The following is a 22,631-nucleotide window of genomic DNA, read 5'->3' as shown; positions in this document are numbered from 1 at the left end:
TTTTTTTCTTCTGCCTTTTTATGAGTATTTTTTAATCTTTTGTGAAGCACATTGTATTGCATCTCCTTGCATAAAATGGGCTATATAAAAAGATTATATTATTATGAAATATTGACTTAAAATACCCGAAATAAAAGTACTCATTATGCAGGCAAGGTCCCAGTCTGCATTACTATAATTATTATTATTATTATTATTATTATTATTGCTGATGCATTCATGTATAAGCAGCATTTAAATGTTAAAGCGGGTTAAGGTGGCGATGATTTTACATCATGTGGTTAAATCAAAAGCAATACATCATATTTGGAAGCTCACCATATGTTTTGTATGTAAAATCTAAATCAGCAGAGCAGGCTTGTACCCACAGCTGTCAGATAAACATAGTGGCATATAAAGTAGAGTATTTTCAAATGCAGTGGAGTGGAGTAACGGTGAAGAGCAGCGTGAAATCACGAAACTCATGTGAAGCACAAGTAAGTCACATTTGTACTTAAGTACGGTACGTGAATAAATGTATTTCCACCGCTGATAAAGACCTGAAAGTGATCTGAACTGTGAGTCAGTGTCTGAGGCTGGTCATTTTGAGAATAGAAATTACACGCGATTTGATGCCAGGGCCACTGGCTCACACGAAATTGCTTTTCGGTTTGAATAAGGTTTAATAATAAGGTCTAAAATGAAAAGCCAAAATGTAAAACTTGACCCAACTCTCGTGTCTGCCCACAGCGACAGGGAGAAGACCGTGGGCGGCTCTTTCGCATGTCTACGGGTCCGGGAACAGTTTTCTACGTCTAAACAGTTGTCGAAAAACCTGACAGCAGACTCCAGATATGTTCTACAAAGTCACCGCCTGTTTTTAACTTTACCAAAACTCCGGGCAGCGCGATTGGTCGGCGCGATTGACGCAAAGCACTAATATCGCGGCGTGATTGCTCCAGACGCCCGTCAGCGGATGTCGGTCAAAATGGTGCGCCAATAAGAGCCCGTGCTGGAGGCCCCGTTCCTCCCGTTTGGTCGGTGACGCAGAGGGTCATGTGTTGTTTGTGCTCTGGCCCGTAGAGATGTGTACAGGCTGAGAAGCGAGCGGATTGCTAACCGAGCTAGCCGGATCCTCCCGATTATAGAAACACGGCTGAGCGTGGTCATGTTGCACACGGTAGGCTTCATTTCGTGACAAAAAAAAAAATTCGCACCGGAATACCTGCCTCGCCGCTGAAAAGGGGCAAAGAGGCTTGGTTTGGTTTTTCTTCGGCGGAATAACAAAGCCGGTCCGTGAGGATTGCAAATCCGAGCCGTGCGAGTCAACGTTAGCTGGCCTAGCCGGACTCGGGAGCTCGTCTCCCAAAACAAGAATGGGGTCTAGGTCCACTCGGATTAGCTTGCTAGTAAAGTGACCTTTGATTGTACTCCCTGATGGCAAATTTCACGAATTACCAGGAAGGCAAGGCAGCGATGTTGATGGTGGAGACGCAGCAGAGGGACTTGGGGACGAAATCTGCGGCCGCCACAGCAAACGGAGACGGCTCAGTCGGGGAACCCCCTTCCCCGTTAATTAATATCGGCGGCGGCGGCGGAGGAGGAGGAGGAGGCGGCTCTCGTTTCCATCAACATTTACCGCCCTCCAACCACCTCCACCACCACCACCACCTCGGCCACCTTCACCCGCCAAAGGATCAACAGCAGCACCATCACTACCAGCTGGCTCCGCAGCAGCAGCAGCAGCAGCAGCAGTCGCAGCAGCAGCAGCACCAGCAGCAGCATCTTTCCGGGGAAAACATCGCAGAGTCCCCGGGCAGGAAAGCCTCCTCCTCGTCTCTCAGCCAGGTACACACCGTCGAGGACCCCGCCGCTTCCTCCGCTGCTAGCAGCAGCAGCAGCAGCAGCAGCCATGTATACGCGGCTGTGAACGTCGCTAATGCCTCGGACGTTGTGGATGATATTCGCAAGTGTGGCTATTTAAGAAAGCAGAAACACGGACACAAGAGGTTTTTCGTGCTGCGGGCTGCCAGCCACCTCGGGCCGAGCCGCCTGGAGTACTACGACAGCGAGAAGAAATTCAGGAACAGCCTGCGCTCCGCTGCCGCGGCCGTCGCCAGCGGCGGAGCGGTCGCCCCTTCTCCCCCCAAAAGGGTTATTTACCTCTACCAGTGCTTCACGGTAAACAAAAGGGCGGACTCCAAAAACAAACACCTCATTGCTCTTTACACTAAGGACGAGTACTTTGCCATTGTGGCTGAAAACGAGCAGGAGCAAGAGGACTGGTACGTGGCTGTCAGCGAGTTGATGAGTGAGGGCAAAAAAGGGCACTTGGATTCTGATGATTTGGATGATGGATACGGTACAGTCACCCCTGGTACTGTGTTTAAAGAGGTGTGGCAGGTGAATGTGAAACCTAAAGGACTGGGTCAAACTAAAAACCTCACTGGTGTATACCGGCTATGCCTCTCAACTAAAACCATTCACCTCGTTAAGTTGAACTCTGAAACCCCCTGTGTTAACCTTCAGCTGATGAACATCAGGCGATGTGGACATTCAGAAAGCTTCTTTTTCATTGAGGTGGGTCGCTCCTCCTCTATTGGGCCCGGGGAGATATGGATGCAGGTGGATGATTCTGTTGTGGCCCAAAACATGCATGAGACCATCCTGGAGACAATGAAAGCCCTGAAAGCTTTTGCCGAGTTTCGGCCCAGGAGTAAGAGCCAGTCGTCGGGCTCCAACCCCATGCCATTTATCACGACACGGCGCCACCTGGGTAACCTGCCACCGAGTCAGACTGGGCTGCAGCGGCGGTCGAGAACAGAGTCGGTCGTCGGCACCCCACCGTCGAGTAAGAGTTCCGGGGCTAGTGGTTATCGCTTCCGTACATCCAGTGAGGGTGAGGGAACAATGAACCGGCCGTTCCGCTCTGCCACAGGGAGTCTGGTTCACCTCAACTCAGCACGTGCCCATCATGGTCGTCAGGAGGGTGGCGGCGGCAGCAGTGGTGGCGGTGTTGCCACAGGAAACGCTGGCACGAGCACCGGTGGCGGGCGCTACGTCAGAGCCATCCCGGGGTCATCGTCCACCTACCACGCCCGCTCCGCCTCTCTCCCGGTTTCCCACTTCCCCTCCACCACCAGTCCCGTGAGCGTCTCCTCTAGCAGCGGCCACGGATCCGTCTCTGACACACTCACCCGCCCCTCAAGTGCCTCAATATGCGGCTCCCCGTCTGATGGCGGCTTCAACTCATCAGATGAGTATGGCTCCAGCCCCGGTGATTTCCGGTACTTCAGGGTGCGGAGTAACACACCAGACTCCTTAGGCAACACCCCACCAATCAGAGAGGAGAACTGTCTAAACGACTACATGGCCATGGGCTGGAACCGGGAGGTCTTTGGCACCAGCGGTGGGTCCGGAAACAACAGTGGAGGTGACACGCCACGGGATGAGAGCACATCAACAACAGAGGATGAGCGCTTTTCTTCGTCATCATCGCTAAGGAGGAGGACACATTCTTTCTCCAGACCTGCTGGGGGTGCAACTGGTGGTTCTGGAGTGGCAGTTTACCAGAAAATGACCCAGACCAACTTTTCATTGGACGAGGGGTCCGATGTGGTGTTACCATTTGGCAGTGGGCTGCTCCGTGGCGGGCCGTCCTCCTCCTCTTCCTCGCTTCGCTCTGACTACAGCTCCTGCTCCGAGCACAGCCAGCAGAGCCGTCCCTCCACGCTCTCCCGGACAGAGGCCGGTGGTGAGCGCCCCTCCCTCATCTCCTCCTCCTCTGCCAAGGAGGACAGTGGCTACATGCCCATGATGTGCGGGGTGGCTGCATCACCGCGGGACACTCCCCCCGACTACATGCCTATGCAACCCAGCTCTTACTCCCATCACATCTCCCATTCCCCTCAGTTTCACAGTCCGGCTTTAGGTGCCCGTTCAGCCCACCCCCAGCTCCAGTCTCAATCCTCTACAGACTCCCACGGTTACATGATGATGCTCCCAGGGGGCAGCGGCAGCTCCCCCTCCCCGGTGCAAGCCTCTCCCAGCCCACACAGTAGCTCCAGTTTGGCAGGTGCCAGTGGGAGTGACAGTATAGCAGAGAGACCCGAGAACGGGGAATATATGGACATGTCGTACAGCAGCAGTGGGGGGCGCAAGCTCTCAAACGAAGGGAGTAGTGGGTATTATACACCTGGCACACCTGAGAGCACCCCAAAGTCTTACAGCCCTTATTTCTCCCTCCCTCGCTCCTACAAGGCCCCTACCAGAGAGAGGGATGAGAAAGAGTATGGGGAGTATGTTCCTATGAGTTCTCCTGCCAAGCCAGTCTATTCATCAGTTGCTGCAGCTTCAGCGTCAACCCCAGAGAAGAGGGGTGGGGGAGGAAGTAGCACCTCCACCCCCTCTCATCCACCCCCGCCTTATGGAGCTCATCATACGACTGCAGCAATGGCCGATAGACGCATCGTGAGGCCTAACCGCCTCCCTTTAGGTAGAAGGAGTTTCCACGGTCCGCTGCGGGTTAGTGAGCCCTCCACAGCGTCTGCAGGCACCTCAACCTCAGTACCCGCCACTGGTAGCTCGTCTGAAGGGCCTTCCAGTCCCGGGGAGTATATTAACATTGAGTTTGGTGATCACTACCCCCACCAACAACAGCCCCCCGCCTACCCTCTCTCTGCCCAAGATGAAGCGCCTTCCCTCGGATCCAGTGACCAATGTCACTCCCCTCCACAGCCCCAAACTCACCAGGACTATATGAGTGTGGAGGTAGAGGCGGACCAGCAGGACAACGCTGGATGTCTGGGTAAGAACCAGTCCCCCAGACCCAGCCTTGTTGCCCCATGGAACCCGCCCAGCTACATCAGACCCCTGGCTAGCAATCCTGGGGCGCTGGCCTCCCCTGGAGTCCCTAGCGGAGGTCACTGGAGGTCGATGGGGGATGACTATACGGACATGACATTTAACCTCAGCAGAGGTGAGAGGACGCAAACAAGCCCCACAGCCATGCTACAGCATCTCTGTGTAATAGAGGGACGTTACGGCCACGCTTCCTCTGCCTCCCCCTCATCCATTTCCCCTCCTCTCCCTCCGTCGAGTCCAGGTAGGGCGCCAACGCAGCAGGTGGAGCCCAAAGTGGTTCGAGCTGACCCCCAAGGCAGGAGGAGACACAGCTCGGAGACATTCTCCTCCACTTCCTCCACTAATTCAACTCCCTCCGGAGGAACACTTGGCCCCTCATCCTCAGCCACCCACAACACACTGGCAAACCCCACAGCACCCAACGGATCTTACCTAACAGAGGGTCAGGCTTCCAGGTGGGCCAGCTCAGCATCTTTCGACAGTGTGTGGATGTCTGTGGAGGGTCTAGGGGACTCACCGGCTCACCACGCTCCGACCAGAGCCGCGGAAGTGGGCATTGCTTCTGGGGCCTCAGCATCCTCCTCCTCCTCGGGGGCTGGAGTCGGTAGAATGTGTAGGAACATGTCTGTGGGCTACCAGAACGGCCTGAACTACATTGCCTTGGAGCTGAGGGAGGACGGGAGTAATATGGGAGCCATGACGTCGGGAGCCGGTAACAGCAACGGGAGCTCGGTGGCGGCGGTGGTGGGAACGGTGCCTCTGCCGGAGAATGGGGCCTACGCCAGTATAGACTTCACCAAATCTGATGGAGTCACCACGACAACCAAGGGTGAGTTAATTCAAGTGTGTGTCTGTATATCTGTGTTTCAGGTTGGGAAATTGCTACTCACAGCTGTTATATAGTGTTGCTGAATTGTGTTTGCCTGCTCTGGCGGCCATTGTTTAAAGGCTCTTTTTCTACTTTCATAATAATATTTGATAGGAAAATCTTTTACACAGCTACAGCAGCCGGCCAGTGAATGTGAAAACCTTTTCTTGCTTTGTGTGTGTGCATGAGAAGGAGCTTTTCATGTGTGAGTAAAAGAGAAAAAGTGTTAGGTATATTTTTTTCTTCTCTGAAACACAAAATAACCCTAAGTGCTGTATGCTATTATTAGACACATTATATCAATTTGCAGCTCCTCTAGTGAATCTATTTTTGATCAAGTCTCTGTGATCTTGACAAGGCTGCGTTCAGGCGCACCGAGCAGCCAGCCGCTGTCTTTGAAGGCATCTGTCCAGGGAGCTGAAGTATCTGCTAAAACAGTGCTGGTACAGGAAATGGCACCAATGTGCGGTTCATCTTGAGGTCTGCGTGTGTGTTGTGTGCCAGCGCACTGGTAGACGATTAGCTTGCTGAATGAACGGAGGTTTATCTGAGGTCAAGTGTGGACTAAAAAAAACCCCAAAAAAGGCCCGACTTCCTGTCTTTGTAGCTGGTGGTGTCTCTCTGTGCCTGTCTGAGCATGTGCCGCTGTTTTCTTTGTGTCAGCATGTACTGTAGGCAGAGTGTACTGTATATGTGGGTGTTTTTGTGTTTCTTAAACTATTTTTCTCTGCCGTAAGGCTGTCACTTGAGACACTTTTTTACACCTTTTGAAAAAATATATCTGTTTATACAAAACATGGTAGAGTCCAGCGCCAGCAGGAGCGGTTAGTTTGATGACAAAACACATGGAACTACTGACAGTGCAGTGACCTGGCAGTATTTTTACTGAAGCTCATAGTGTTCACTTTTCGTCTTAACTTGAATTTTTTTTAGGCCATAGTTTGTAGGGCTGCCACTAAAGATTATTGTAATTGTTGATTCATCTGCAGAGGATTTTCTCAGGTAATCTCTAAGTCACGCAGTTTCCCAGAGCCCAAGGTGTGTCATCTATGACAGTCATCACATTTGACAAGTAGTAATCAATGTAATGTTTGTCTTTTTTTGCGTGAAAAATGATGGACACTATTAATCGATTTGTCAGAATAGTTGCAGATGATAAACTTTCTTTTGATCAACCAGTTGATTAATATACTATCTGTTTCAACTCTAATCGTTTATGTGGTGTTGTTAAAGAAATGACCTGTTACCTGTCTTTCAGACAGTGTTAGTTTATGTCTGCTTGTGACCACTGCTAATTTAATTTTTCTATTTCTCCAATTCTTGAAACTTTGTCCCTTGCCACATTACAAAACCTATTAAATTTTTAGTGTCTGATGCACTAGAAGTTCAGGCATCGGCTACTTCATACCAGCGAAGTTGTATTATGTTGCACTGAAGACATACGAGTTAATTGTCAGGTATCCGTTAAAGTTCCACACACCTCTCACTTTTATATTCCAGACTCAGTAATTCACTTCTCTAACTGCTTTGTAGTTGTGATTTACTGTAGTCACTGCCCGAACTTGTGGTGCATCAGTCAGAAACTTCGGAAAGTTGTGCTATGTTTCAAAAATCACCTGGACCTCCGTCAAACAAAATGAAATTTTCATCAGCAAAGAGGAAAGGGGGCGTCACAAGAAGACCTTTGCTAGTGCTCACTGAAAAACACTGCGAAGGATACTTTCTTTGGCACTAAAAAAAAAAAAAATCTGATTTCAAGAACTTGCACTGAGTTGAATCGACAGCGTCATGAGGTGTTAGGTGTGTGTTACATGAAAGTAATTTGAATCAGTCTGCTCCCGATGTGCTCGGGATGCCAGAGGTTTTTGATTCCTGCGTCAGAGGCTACTTTAAAACTCTTGTAGTTTTTCCGACCCTATTTGCTTTTAATCCTATTTTGTCTTTGTTTATTATTACAGACATAGTGTCTGAAATATCTAAGATAATGCTAAATAACCAACAGTCAAAAAAACAGAAAAAGATTCATAAAAAGATTCTGAGAAACACATACAACTATCCATATTTGAGAGCTTTAACTAAAGGCATATTTTTACTTGACTAATAAGCCAAATGATTAATCAACTATTAAATATTCACGAAGAGTTTTTTTTTTTTTTCTGTACATCATCTTATCGAATAATAAGCTAGTAATTTTTCATATTAATTTTCACAATACTGTGCTGTATTGATAGCTGGCAGATATTGTTGAAATCATTGTCACGATAGTAGTTAGATTTAGAGCTGCAACAATACGAGACAAGTCGATTAAACAAATTAGTCCACGAAAGAAAATTAATCAGTAGCTATTTTGATGATTATTATTTGATAAGAATTGTTTCAGACATTTTTTCAAACAAAAATACCAAATATCTCTGGTTCCAGTTTCTGGAATGTGAAGATTTTCTGCTTTTCTCTGTCATATAAGACAGTAAATTGATTATCTTTAGATTTTGGACTGTTAACTTGGACAAAATAAGACAATTGCAGAATCACCTTGTGCTCCAAGAAATTGTGACTGGCATTTTTTTCACAGTCTTTTTTTAACATTTAATAGAGTAAACAATTAATCAAGAAAATAATGGGCAAATTAATCGATAATGAAAATAATCGTTGCCACCCTAAATAGATTCTGTTGCTGCAACTCCTCCACAAGTGGAGTCAAATAACCTTGATGACTCAGTATTATTTAATATTGAGTCATCGCCCAGCACTAGCTTTAGCTCATCCCCATCTCTTCATATTTCTCATCAACATGCATTCGTTTCTGTTTTTTCCCTTCACATTTCCAGCCCCCCAATGTGCACACAGGAGGTGTAGAAATGATCTGTATCCCGTAGGACATGAGTTTGCGGCGGTGTTAAAAGGCAGCCATAATGTTTTTACATGGTGATGTTAGGGCAGGGGGTACAGGATGACATGGATAAGTGTGTGCATGAGAGAGAAGGTGATATTGGCACTTGGTGCTGAGGTTAGGTCTAGAGTCAGTGTGGTAGACGGCGTGTACGAGGATCAAGAGGATGAAAAGAGGATGTTTTGACTCCGATTTCAGTCTTTCACTGCCTCTTTGATCATCTCCTTCTCACATTCTCCCGCCTGTTCGCTCTTATACTCTCTCCTCGCTGCTTTCCCCTCGCTTCCTCCCCGAATCGTCTCTTTTCTCACTCTGTGTGTGTGTGTGTGTGTGTGTGTGTGTGTGTGTGTGTGTGTGTGTGTGCATGTGCATGAGTCAGGATTCTCTGCAAGCACCGACTGACTCATTTGTTTATCATGGCGCTGAACGGAGATGAAAGAGCTTGTGTGTGTGTGTGTGTGTGTGTGTGTGTGTGTGTGTGTGTGTGTGTGTGTGTGTGTGTGTGTGTGTGTGTGTGGTAAATCTACAGTGCTTAATGTGTGCCTGCTAGCACAGGAGATCAACTGACACTCAAGCGCTCAAGCACATCCTATTGTGTGTGTTTGTCCATCTGCCTGTGTGTACTTTTGTTTTCAGCCACTGCTAGCAGCTTCATTAAGTGTGTGTGTGTGTGTGTGTGTGTGTGTGTGTGTGTGTGTGTGTGTGTGTGTGTGTGTGTGTGTGAGAAATGTTGGTTCATGTAGTTCAAGGCAATGTTCAGAAATGTTAATCCATACCTATACTCACACACACACGGGGACTATGGGAGCATGATCAGACTTCGTCTGTGCATGTTCTGTGTGTGTTGGTGTGTTTACAGTCTTTGCTCTGCAACTAAGTGTGTGTGTGTGTGTGTGTGTGTGTGTGTGTGTGGGTTTGTAAGTACTGAGTCATGCCAGGCAGCCTTTGATGTGGCGCTGTAATTGCGGCGGCGGCATGTCAAGGCACACAGCGTGGCCGAGAGGAAACGCATCATCATCACTCAGGAATGCGCTTCCTCTCAGCTGCGGTGTTAAACTGATAGAGGCACACCTGGATCCTTGACCGGGAGGAGCGAGAGAGGGAGTGAAAGGGGGGAGAGATGAGCTTCAAGGAAATTTTTGTGTATGAAATGTTGCTGTAAATTTGAAATAAGACATGAATCACTTGTGTTTACATTAGCTGGGGTTAAGGAAATAACCTCACTCCTAAAACTGGAAAAACAAGGGGTATATATGTAAAAATAACTTGAATCAGTCATAATCAAGTTTAACTTTGAAGGAACTAAATCACCTTCTACATTGAGGCTGAAATGTCATTGCTCATCTTTGAGCCACTAGTTGAGATTTGAGGGCTGCAACCAATGATTGTTTTCGTTATGGATTAAACTGCATTTTATTTCTGTGATTAATCGATTAATTATATGTCTATAAATTGTCAAAACATAAAGAAAAATACAAATTGCAGTTTCCTAGACCCCAAGGTTGTTTATTCAAATTCCTTTTTTTTACCTAAGCAACTGTTAAAAACCTAAAGATATTCAGTTTACTCTCATATATGACGAGGAAAAGCAGCAAATCTTCACGTTTAAAAAATTGTTTAAACAATCGACTGCAGATTAATTTTCTATCCATCATATTGAATAATTGTTTTAGCTCGAAAGGTTCGGCATGCTAATGACCAGTGTTTATCAGTCTTGTGAATACTATTTCTTCCCCTCATTTCCCTGTTGGTCATTTTCAGCTTGTGACCACTGCGGGTGTCGTTTGTTGGTGTTTGGTCTACGTTCTCGTGACATTTACAGCCACCCATAAACGGTTAATGTACTGTTGGATTTGCTAACTGTTATGATGCAGAACTTTAACTAGGGTCACTGTAATCGGGGGCCGAAATAATAAGTCAAATCAACAGAAAATTCTGCAAGAAATTTGCTGAATTCACATTTTAAAAAAAAAGTCCTTACTTATGTCAAACTGCCTGTTACGCAGCTCCAGCCCTCAGCCTCTGACTGAAACAGGCAGTATTAGCTCAGGCCCCCCCTAAAAGCCTGCTCCCCTCTGATTTTTCTACCGACTTTTTGGCCGTAGTCATTAATAAAATAAGATGTTCGCACCAACAAACACGTGTTGCTGTTTGGTGAGCTACGGGAGGGTTGTTTCTTTTTGAGCAGGCAGATTTGGGAGGGGAAGAAAAGTGGCTTTGATTTAGAGATTTCTGTGTTTTCACCTGTTTTTGAAAGAGTCCAGCTGAGAAACTGTGAGTAACAGTTTGGAAGGGCACCATGTCTCTATCTAGATGAACATTTATGTGTAATTTGTGTGTAATGTCTCTCTGCTGCAGGCTTTTCTTATAGAGACAGTGACTAGTCGGTGACTCAGACGGTGATGTCTGCTTTGTGTTTTTTCTCTTCACGCCAACACTAGAGCCACTTGTGGCGATACCAGAGCAACCTCTCAGACTTTCCATACACTCGCAGACATTTTTCATTTTGGGATGATAAAAGAGATTTCTTGTATTATAAACACCCCTGGTATAAACCTTTGGCCACATTACCATTATCCCAAGCCTACACAGGAGGTTTAGGTTGGGGTGGGCTGGGGTCATGGTCAAAACGGTACACTTTTATTTTAGAGTGACAGAGGGTGTATACTAATTCAACATGGAGTGAGTTGTTCTATACTCCTGGTTAGAGGTGAAAGGCTTAGTTGAAAATAATCATCGACAGCGTTGGTAGTCAATTAATTGTTGTAATTTTCTTCAGCCGAAATGCCACAAAATGTCTGGTTCCAGCTTCTCAAATGTGAGGATTTACTGCTTTTCTCTGCTTCAGATCAGTGTAAATTTAATATTTTGGGGTTTTTATTGAGGTGTGGTCAAACAAAAAAAAAAAAAAAGAATAAAAATAAAGGTAATTTGAAGATGTCACTTTGCGATCTGTCAAACTTTGATCGGCGTTTTCACTGTCTGCTGATGTTGCAGACCAAATGATTTAATCAAGAAAGTAAACAGCCGGTTAACTGATAATGGCAATAATCGTTAACAGAAACAGGAGGATGATGGGAAAGAAAGGTGGTCCACCCTTAGTCTCCTTAAGTCAGGTGGAGGTTCTGGAATTAAACAGTACAAGAAGGAGGTTTTTAGATGTAAGTGACAGCGGTGGGAACCCCCCCCCCGTGTACCGGCCAAGGGGATAAGAGGTAGTAAAAGGTTAGGCAGAGTGTGAGGTAGGGTTATCAGGCAGAGAGCGAAGATGGTACGAGGCTGCCCTTTCCTCTCTCGTTCCCACCTCCACAACCAGGCCCTTCTATATTTACAGGTCTATTTCCGGACTGACATGAATTTATGGGCCGATCTGAGGCATGTGCTGCTAGTAACAGGACCCCCCTTTTTGCTCCGTGTGCGTCGTCGTGTGCGTGTGTTGCATGCAGAGCCATCTCTCTCCCTCTTAAATAGCCAGATATGTACGTCCACAGATGTTAGAATTATTAACCGCCATGCATGCACACAAAGCGATTCTGATTTTAAGCAGCCCATTCTGGCTGTCACAGGAAAGTAGCCCCCCCCCAGAGGTTGAAGTTTTGCCTTCAATGCCCACTTCAGCGTGCATTTAGCAAATAAATAACTTGTGCTGTTTGATGAGCACCTTTAATGCTAAGCACCGACATGGTTTTTAGTATGGGTGGCCTGCACTGAGCAGCATGGGAATCTATAAAACCCGGCAGCGTCGGTGCCCGTTGAGCTAAACGGAGAATTGAACCCCAAACCTTGGGCGTGTTGGTGCCAGCAGGGTTCCCACTGGTCAATGAATTCTTGCTGTAGTACAGAATTTAAGGAGGTCTTTCCCAGAGCATTAAATTTCAGGTTTTCAGTTTTAAATTTCAATCAGCTTTCAGCTTTGCAGGGAAGTTTGGGGTTATTTGGTATCTTCTAGGAAGAATTAAAGGATTATTAGGGCTTTGCTGCGAACAGTTGGGTTTGCATTAGAGTCGAAGCGATTACTCGATGGATAGAAAATTAATTATCAATTATTTCGGAGATTTATATCACTCTAAACTGAATGTCTTTGGGTTTTAGACTGTTTATCAAACAAACCAAGACATTATAAGATGTCATCTTGGACTCGGGGGGGAAAAAAAAACATTCAACTTTTAGCTATGTTTTAGACATTCTGCAGACCAAACAGTAAAACGATTAATCAAGAAAATTATTAAACAGACCAATGAAAAATAATCATTAGTTGTAGTCCTACTTAAGTGATTGTTTTGGGCTGTTGTTCTCCTCCACAGAAAGGTCATCAGAGCTGGAAACCTGTCTCATCTTTTCCACCGTATTTAAAAGCTATTAATTAATCGTGAAGGGACTTAAGCAAGAGTTTGTCAAGTCGTGCAAATAAAATAGTCACAGGCAGCGATTGAGCACCACAAGGCCAAAGAGTTGCGTGTCTAACGTCCTGCAGTGCTTACTCAAAGGGAAATGTTGTGTCTCTTCAGTAATAAATTGGCCTAAACACTGTCTGCTATGGGGTCTCGCTGTTCAGTTAGTTTTTAGTTACTCTTAAGTGTAGATTTCATAGGTGGTCCTGAGCGTTACTCAATCCGTGAGGCTCCTGTTTCTCTCAGCTCCCATTTCCTCTTTATGTCTCTTCTACCTTCATGTTCCTCCTGCTTTCTCCGGCTCTTTTCTTCCCCGCTGGTCTTTCTTCTTTTGTGCCTTTTCTCTCTGTCTTGCATCTTCCCTCAGACACAGTAATGATAAAGCAGGATCTTACCAGAGTACCCTTCAATTTACTGGAATGTGAGATTAGATAACTTTTATTAGACAAAGTCTGAATGTGTGTGCAAACACGTATTTGAGAGAAACTCTGTGTGCGTCAGGCGTTTTTAACACACACCTTTGTTCATCTTTTTAGTTCCAGTCATCTCCCAGCTTCTGCTGATGTCTTGAATACCACAGTATGAACAACCTTAAGATAATAAGATAAAGTTATGGACGTCATATGAGTGTTTCACATTTCATCAAATATAATTTATTTCTGAAGGAATTTTCATTCGAGTTTGTCTTTCACGGATTGTTATTTCGATTTTCCTTATGTCTACTCTCAAAGTGGTATACACCTTGAAAAGATTTGAATACTTTAACAAAAAAAAAAAGTTTCTGTAACTCAAAAGATCACTAATATTTACAAAAGTCCAAAAAATGTGAAAAATGCAAGGAAATTTGAGATTTCTTAAAATTTAATACACGTAACTAATGATTTTGGGTGAATGATAATATATATTATTTCCTTTTTAATTGCTGGTTATGCAGCTTATTAAAATGTGTATATGTATGTATGTATATATATATTAGTTATTTGCCCCAACAAATCGGAAGGGACTGATGTATCTGTCCCATCGAAGTCATTTTCGCTGACACGGAAGCACTTAACTTAACATTTGTCATGTCGATCAAAAAAAATCAGACAATTTATGACATATTATTTATGCAAGTCCGCTTGCAACAACCTGCTGCTTCAGTCTCCTCAACGTTTGTCGCCAATTTCGTGGCCATTGTTAACAGCCATTTTTCTGGCTCTGGCACAGGAAGGTGACCTCTCCATTCTTGTCCCGTCTATAAAGCTTCTGATTCAATTTTTTCCACCACTGGAAAATGCCTCCAGTTAGATCAACACCCGACCTGTTGGAATCACCGGAAAACAATTTGATGTGGGCAGCATTTCAAAGGTCTGGATAAAGGAAATAAAGTAATTGATGCATAAAAAAATGTTTGTAACAATAAATGTAACAGAGGTTAATGTGGTAATTATTCTCAGTGCAGATTTTTGGGTCATTTTTCACCAATCCTATCTGGAATATTCCTGATCAGGGTTCAGCTTTTCACCCAAATAGTTTGCACTACAGGGTGGGAAGAAAAAAAGGTCCATAAAGTCCCCAACACATTTACTGTTCTAGGAAACTTAAACCCCAGATCTGGAATTGTAAAACTAAAAGACTGTTTATAAATGAGTATCCACATCTCTGAGGAGGAAATCGAGCGGTTTCGAGCACCAGATCGAGTTCGCGACCTCTTTCGTTCCTCGATCTGCACTTAAAAGGCCGTCGCCCCAGCTGCCACGCCAGGCCGTGTCAGGTCAACACGTTACGCTCGCTGTTGACTCCCATGATGCCTTTCATCTGTTGTCCCAGCTGGGTGAATGGGGTTTAGGGACAGAGAGAGAGAGAGAGAGAGAGAGAGATTGGCAGTGGGTCAGGGAGGGAGGATTGAACGAGGGAGAATGAGAGAGAGAGAGAGACGGTCACGGATCTGAACACCTGCCTGTGTTGCAATGACACAACAAGCTGTTAGCTAATGCAGGTGTTTGGAAAACTGTGTTTTTATAACCCGATTTTGTGGCGAGTGCGTCTGTGTATTTGTGTGTGTGTTTAACTGAGGTCAGTCCAGGTCAGTTGGGCCCGTGTCCTAAGAGCGTTGTTTTGATCAAAGTCCACGCCTGGACCGCAGAGAAACCCAGAGACCTCAGACTTCTCTCTTGCTTTCTGAGTCTCTCTCTCTCTCTCTCTCTCTCTGCGTGTCGTACACACACACTCAAGTCTGCGTTATTGTTGTGACCATAGTTAAGTCCGGTTTTACAGTATTTAAGTGTCAGTATAATGATTCATAATGTAAGAAAAATAAAGACAACTGGTTTGCACATTACTACACTGTATACATATATAAATATACACTACATATACCTTGTACACGATACATCACTGCACACTATTCAACACCAGTTGCCACCATTCTTTTCCAAGGCAGGATCACTTCGTGTGCGTGTGTGTGTGTGTGTGTGTGTGTGTGTGTGTGTGTGTGTGTGTGTGTGTGTGTGTGCTTGTGGCGTGTAGCCTCCTGACCTGCTGCCTGCCCTAAGCTAAACTTGCTTGGGGCCTGCTTACCTCCCCTCCTGTTTGAGAGCTTTTGCCATTGCCACACAGTCACACCTGACACCCCAGTGCTCCCACTACCAGTGCTCCCACCCTTAAAACAGTTTGCTCCGTCCGTCGGTCTAAGGAATTATAGAAGCCAATACCATTGTTAATTTTATCAGCTGCATCAGGCCCATTCAAACTGGTTCCCCCAGATTTCCTTTTATACATTTTCAAAAATAGAATACTGTCTATACTATGGTTTGGCTGAATACTTGATGGTTGTTATTGTTATTTACTGAGAGGTGTGCATCCATATTAGCCAGTATGCCCAGCTAATCAAAATTTTAAAATGTAACATGTAATCAATAGTCAGTGTCACTCCATTGCTTTCCATCTTGCATTAGTCCAGAGTTATATAACTGAACCTTGACTGAGAGACTAGATAATCATTGTCCTGCCTATGAGGAGTGCAATCACACCAATATATTGTCTGGACCGGTCCCCACAGAGGTTTTCTGCAGGAAGGCACGGGTTTCATTTCCATTTCGTGCACGCGAACCCATGTTCACGCGCGACGCGGTCTGTCTTTTCCGAGCTGCAGTTTATAAACAGCGTTGGCGTTTATCGAACGAGATAAATAGTTGTATTTCACTCTCACTTTTGTCTGGCGCAAATTCACGGAACACAGCCCTCGAAGTGGCTGGTAAGTAAATAAGCAAAACACAGACAGACCTAGAGATGCACCGCCCAGCGAGGGTTAGCGAGACAGACAGACTAGAAAGATGCACATCAACTTAACATCACTGTTATTTGCGGACGTCAAACTCGGAGAGAAGAGAACACAAATTTTCCCGATTGCTCTTCCGCCAATTAACTCTTGGTGGTTTTTTTATTTTCCTCCTCTTTCCACCTCATTCTCTCAAAGTTGGAAACATTGACACCTGATTTGACACGGGGGGGGCTCTCGCGCCATTTGTTGGGGCCCCACGCGACTTGCAGAGTGAGCGTATAGGGCCGCCCAGCTCCGCATAGGAGAGAGCGACAGAAGCGCAACGCTAACGTGAGTCTCATGCCGGCTGCTTGGAAAATTAAAAACGTGACAATTTGTACTTGATGTTAGTGATATAGTCATTTACTACATTCCACACGAGCAAGCCAGAATACATCGAGGATATTCAATTTATCGCCCTCCCCTAACAGCTAGTTACATATTCTATTAGTCGATTCACAGAATATTAAATCTCTTTTCTGACAAAAATTCCAAACATGAATTTTTTCCAGCATCGCATTTATGATAATTACCTGCTTTTCTTTACTTTTTTTTTTTTTTTTTTAATATTTCATCATTTTATTTTTATAACATTTGAAAATGTTTTAGAAACTTGTGATGGGTACTTCTTGCAGTTTTCTGACCAAACAATTAATCGATGAATTGAGAAAATAATTCTGCAGATTAATCGACAAGCCTACATCACAATAAATAAAATAAATACAATTCAAACACATACACATTTGTTGCCAATACAAGTAAGTGATCAGATTAGATATAGATATATAACAGCTGAAAGTAGAAGAGTTTCATATGTTGTTCTAGTGGTTTTCTCTCAGGCAGTGCTCTGACACATTTTGCTCCTTTTGCAGAAAATGTGACTTTTTCCTCAACTAAATACTGAATTTTGTTTAGGTCTGAGAGTGTGTTGAACCCTTGGTATTTGACTTTTATTTTGGTGAAGAACATGGTTCTTCTGTCTTTATCCAGGCTGCAGCGTAATAGGAGGTAGATCTGCAGCTATTAGTTGATTAAACGATTTAGTCAAATGACAGAAAATTAATCTGCAACTAATTTTAATAATCATTTGATGGTTCCAGCTTCTCACAAGGGAGAATTTACTTTCCTTGGTTCTCATATAAAACAGTAAATTTGATCACATCATCTTGGGCTTAGAGAAATTGCAGTGGGCGCTGTTTTCCCATGTTTTATAGACTAAACAATTAATCAGTTTATCTGGAAAGCGATTGGCCGAATAATCAGTTATGAAAATAACTGTTAGCTTCGGCCCCGGGAAGAAGTGTTGCTCCGTCTCTTGCCTCTTTTTTTGTTTTGACAGAAATGAATCTGTCTCCTCTCAGTTGCCAGGTTGGTCTGTGTCCACCAGTGTCAATGTCCAGATTGTGGTTTCTCAGTCTGTATTTAGTTAAAGTCTCAGTTTCTGGTCACTCGCCGTGCACAAATAATCTGCCACTTTGTTACTGTCTGCTGGCTACTAAACAGCAATGAGGGTTTGCGTGGAGTGTTTGTAGCAGATGTCCAGTGGTTGATGTTTTTCCTTGGCTATAATTTGGTTGGACCGGACTGTGTTTAGGCTCTGTGGAGTCCGTGTACTGTTACTCCTCCTCTCCGTGTACTCCTGTCTTTCTATCAGTCCGTCCGTTCGTCTGTCCCTCTATCCCCGTGGCTAACAAACAGAGGAGCAGCATTCCAGCAGTGCCCCCTGTCAAAGCATCTGTATTGTGGCATGCTGCTCACATTGTTGTGTCGGACAAAGCCTTGCTCTCAGTGGAATAACCCAGCTGGACGGCAGCCATCCTTGGGGTCATTTGGGGCCGCCGGGCCGCACCAAAACAGCCAACCTGACAGTCCAGGCCCCGACCGTGATAGCAGGGCAGGAAACAAACTTTGTGTGTGCGCCGGACGCGAGCCGAATCCAAAACTCACCAGCCACGCTCACTTATTTACCAGACAAACAGATTTTTTTTTTTATATACGACGAGTAGTTTGAGCCAAGCCGCCCACTCGGTTAGAGATGTCTTACATCTGTGCTGCTTCTTTGAAAAGCTTTGACACAGTGAACATACCTCAGTAACTGTTGTGCAAAAGCCAAAATGCTCCAGATTCCCCTGTGATTATAAGCCTTTTATTGCTCCCAGGGAACTGTGGCCTGATTCCATAATTTCAGCCACCTTTACATTATTGCTGTGCTAAATAGTGTTTAAGAAAAAAAGGATTTCGTTTGTGCCACAGTTGCTGCAATTGTAGACGGATTCATTAACAGTGTAGTTTCTGATTGCTGGTAACTTCCAGCCCCTAGTTGACCGAAACACTGCTGTCAGGTGAGGAAACCTCATATCTTGATTATATAACCATGTTTTCAGATTTTAAAAACCTCCTTTTTCAGATTTTTGTGGTTAAACAGTGGGCTTTAATAAGGTTTCTCAATTCCCTCTGCCCGTGGAGGACCTTGTAACCCTTCAGAAGATCACCAGCGTTGGGCGAGGCAGGTTTTTCACCCCTGTGCGGCAGTGTTTGAAAGGCCGAGCCCAAATGAGGGACAGATTCCAGTCAAAATTAGTCAGCACCACTAGGCTTCCGAATGTCCAAAAACAACTAATATTGGCCCAAACCACTGTCGGCAAACCAGCCACATTCTAGTTGCTTATTTTTGTGTGTAGACGTGTGTGTGTGTGTGTGTGTGTGTGTGTGTGTGTGTGTGTGTGTGTGTGTGTGTGTGTGTGTCACATCAGGCAAATAGAAAACAACAATTTTTTTTCAATCGGCCACAGTAGGAATGGGGGTATTATTGAATTATCAAATAACACTGTTTATAAGGTGATCCGCTGCAAATATTGTAATAGCCCCTCACTTTCTGACAAATAAATAACTGATCAATATATACAGCTGCGTTGCTTCACGTTGTGTCAGACAAATATCAATACCCTCGCCGACTCAGGTCAGGTCGGTGGGGGTTGATTTGCATATTGCAATTGGCCGGTGAGCCCAGTTCTCATGCGCGCCCCGAATGACAGTGGTCCGAGCCGAGCGAATCAACGCGCTGGCGCACAGCTCAGCGGTGATACAAGACTTTGCCCTTTTGAGTCCGGAGAAAAAACAAAACATTCGGGCCGCCAGAGATAAATCGGTGTATGGGCAACGCTGGGTTAGTTTCATAGCTGCAAAGTTAGGGGTGCTGTGGGTGTTGCAGGTTCCCCACCCTCAGGTGGCCGCGGTGTAGGCCTTGTTGTTGCTGCACAAGCGTATCTGAGCGTTGATCTTTTCATATACTGATGACTCGGTGATGCTTTGACTCAAGTTCTGCTCCCTTTCATGTATCAGCAGCAGGGTCTACGTTAAAAGTAGTAAAGCAGCTGAATAGTGTTGGTTGTTTCTGCGTTTCCTGCATAGCTGTGTGTATTTTCGGCATTTTAGAACTTTTTATTAGTTATCTATTATTTTTAAAGACTGAAATTAATATTACTAATGTGCTCAAAATATAAAGTTGCTCTTACTTGCCTCTTTGACAGCAAGCTTTATTGTCCAACTGTTACCTGCCCGGCCTCAGTACATTTGTGTGTCACAATAGGCCAACAACCAAATCTTGGGGATTGTTGTCAGAAAATTCTTGTGTACAGGAACGTGACCTTTGCACACCTGTGTTCAGACAGGTGATTAGGGGAGAATAAGTGATGTCCTACCCCACAGCAAAGGTCACTTCGTTGAAAATCGAGTCGCTCTTTGAATTGACCGTAAGATTTGACAATGCGTGAGGGATGATTGTCGTTACTAATGTACAGTCTTTTGTGTAAAACATTTAATATCAGCCACTATATTGTCATTGGTTTGGCTTTTTCACATGATCAAATATCAGTATTTGTGTCAAAAATCACGTATTAACGAGGCTCCAACCTGACCTTTATTGTGGTTGTGCTTTCATTTTTGCACTGAAGGCTTTTAAAGGTGGATTTCTTACGACCTCTGTGTGTCTTTCTCTCGCAGACTGAGTGGGGACGACAGAGGCTCCCCACCCTTCTCCTCCCACTCCTCCTCATCTCTCTGCTCGGGGCACTCGACTCTGCCTGTTGAACTTTGGCCTGCCGCGCCGGTGACCTCTGACCTTCACCCAGACTGAGAAGCCGCTCCCTTCTGGACGCAGAAGACAACTACATCATCACAACAGATGACAAAAACGCTTGCAGTTTTTTAATTTTTAAGTGTATTTCATCTTTTATTTTTCTTGTGTTTTATATACATATCTTGTCCTGTTTTTTTTTGTTTGTTTGGTTGTTTGTTTTTTTAATCACCCCCCCCCCCACACACACACAATCGATGCTGCCAGTGTGCACTGCTCCCCCTCCCCCTCGTGTTCAACAGACTTATTCAACCGACGGTGGTCAGTGAACTTTGACTAAGGGGGCGTAAACAGAACCGTAGATAGTGTTATTATCAGATGGTTCTGCTTCTCCATACGATATTAAAAAAGGGAGGCTGGAATATTAAGCAAAGGCATTATGGTACAGACTTGGAAACTTTTATGTTGCATTGAATTTAAGTATTAATTTTTATCTATTATTATTATTATTTTTTTTTTTTTTTTAAGCCCATGCATAATCCATCCTCAATACGGTACCATACAGTTCTTACATTGTGGACAAAGTTGTGGTAGAAAATGTATAATTTTTTTGAATGGATTTCCCCCTTAAATGATACAAGCTCGGTGGCTGGATCCATTTTAGCCTCAGAGTTGACGAGTGGCATTGCACAAGTACCGTGCTTGATCCCGTACTTTTTTCCGCATCGGGTACGGCGCAGTACCAGCGACCTTTTTGGACTACCATCGTTTCGTGGCGTTCGCACCCCAGCGACACGGTAGCACCCGTTGCCTCAGCAGGCTAGCTCCAAGTACGACTGGGAAACGGGGGTTGGGGTACCATGCCAGTATGGGTTTTAGCACAGTGTACTAATTCAGTGGGAAAACCTTAAACCATTGCTCTCCTCATATTCTGTAGCACATGTTATTTATTTGTTGCAATAGGTACAAAATTTCCAGTAATATTTCTTTGTTTGGTACCCAGCGGGACGAGGAAATAATATCGGCCACCAATCAAATGCTGGAAAGTTTTGTCTGTCTTAATTCTGTCTCCTTTACATGCCACTTTGCAGAACACTAAATCAAACTTTAAAGGAATAGTTCAGTATTTTAGAAAATACAGTTATTTGCTTACTTGCCAAGAGTTAGATGAGAGGGTTGATGCCACTCTCGTACCTATACGCTAAATAGGAAGCTACAGTGAGTAGCTTTTTGCTTTATCGTAGCACAAAACCTGAGAACGAGGGGAAACCGCGAGACCGGCTCTGCCCGAACGTAGCAAGACCTGCTGACCGGCACCTCTAAAGCTGCATAATTAACACGTTGTATCTCCTTTGTTTAATCCATCTCGTCGACGCCCATCCCTCTGTAAAACGGCTTTACACTTCACTTTCTGTACAGAAACAAATGAGATACAATGCTCATTTAGTGAGCTGTTGCTAGGCGGCTTTTGTCGCCTTTGGACAGAGCCAGGCCAGCCGTTTCCCCGTTTACACTCTTTATGCTAAGCTAAGCTAACCAGCTGCTCTAACTCTGCACAACAGCGAATAAGCATCGGTCCCAAGATGTCGAACCATTCCTTTAAAAGAGATTCGAAAGGAAGTAGCTTGTAGAGGTTTTAGAACGTCAGCTGCTGAGGCCGGTAGATGGAAAAAGTTGTTTTCCCGCCCTGCTGCCGCTGCTCAGCTCATCTTATTCAGTTTTTCGGCACACGGAGCTGTTGAATAAACCGAAGCAGGTGTTAGATTTGTTTTACATTTTTAGTTTTACCTCATAGGGTCCGTAGCACAGTTCAGGTTATCGGTGGAGAGTGGCGCCTACACAAACACGCACACTCACTCTCTCTATCGCTCGCTCTCTCTCTCTTTCTCACTCACACTCACACTCACTCACACACACACACACACACACACACACAACGCTGTGAAAGGTAAAAGCACAAAGTACAGACGCTGACACTGGGATGCAAACACAATCCTAATGCGCACACAAAATCTCTGCAAGTGAACCACATACTGTACTTTGGAGGCAGCGACGTGCAAGCAACACACACACACACACACACACCTGTACATCATGAAGACACATGTCATGGTCATGAGGCGTCTCCCATGCCTACTCACAAGGTGCATACGCGCACACAGAGCAGTCATGCAGCCCTATTTAGGCGAGGGCAACTCGCCTGTGCCCCCATTTTGGCTTTTTGTCAGCGGCTCTTGGTGACGTCCGGGATTTTTTTTTTT

At 45.0% G+C, this 22,631-nt stretch overlaps 1 protein-coding gene across 2 annotated transcripts; it reads left to right on the top strand.

Moving 5' to 3' along the window:
- Positions 1–1,036: 1,036 nt before the first annotated feature.
- Positions 1,037–20,964, top strand: LOC120797646 (insulin receptor substrate 2-B). Of its 2 annotated transcripts, none has more exons than XM_040141489.1 (2): positions 1,037–5,671; positions 20,298–20,964. In XM_040141489.1, the coding sequence occupies exons 1-2, from the start codon at positions 1,417–1,419 to the stop codon at positions 20,300–20,302; spliced, it is 4,260 nt and encodes a 1,419-aa protein (XP_039997423.1). In that variant the 5' UTR covers positions 1,037–1,416; the 3' UTR covers positions 20,303–20,964. The 2 variants fall into 2 exon arrangements, with proteins under 2 accessions (XP_039997423.1, XP_039997422.1); XM_040141488.1 differs by lacking the exon at positions 20,298–20,964 and adding an exon at positions 13,528–13,607.
- The last annotated feature ends 1,667 nt before the right edge of the window (positions 20,965–22,631 follow it).

The sequence above is a fragment of the Xiphias gladius genome, chromosome 12 (assembly GCF_016859285.1).
Source record: "Xiphias gladius isolate SHS-SW01 ecotype Sanya breed wild chromosome 12, ASM1685928v1, whole genome shotgun sequence".
Classification (NCBI taxonomy): Eukaryota; Metazoa; Chordata; class Actinopteri; order Istiophoriformes; family Xiphiidae; genus Xiphias; species Xiphias gladius.
The sequence above is the reverse complement of the archived record's forward strand: the minus strand, read 5'-3'. Positions and strand labels throughout refer to the sequence as shown.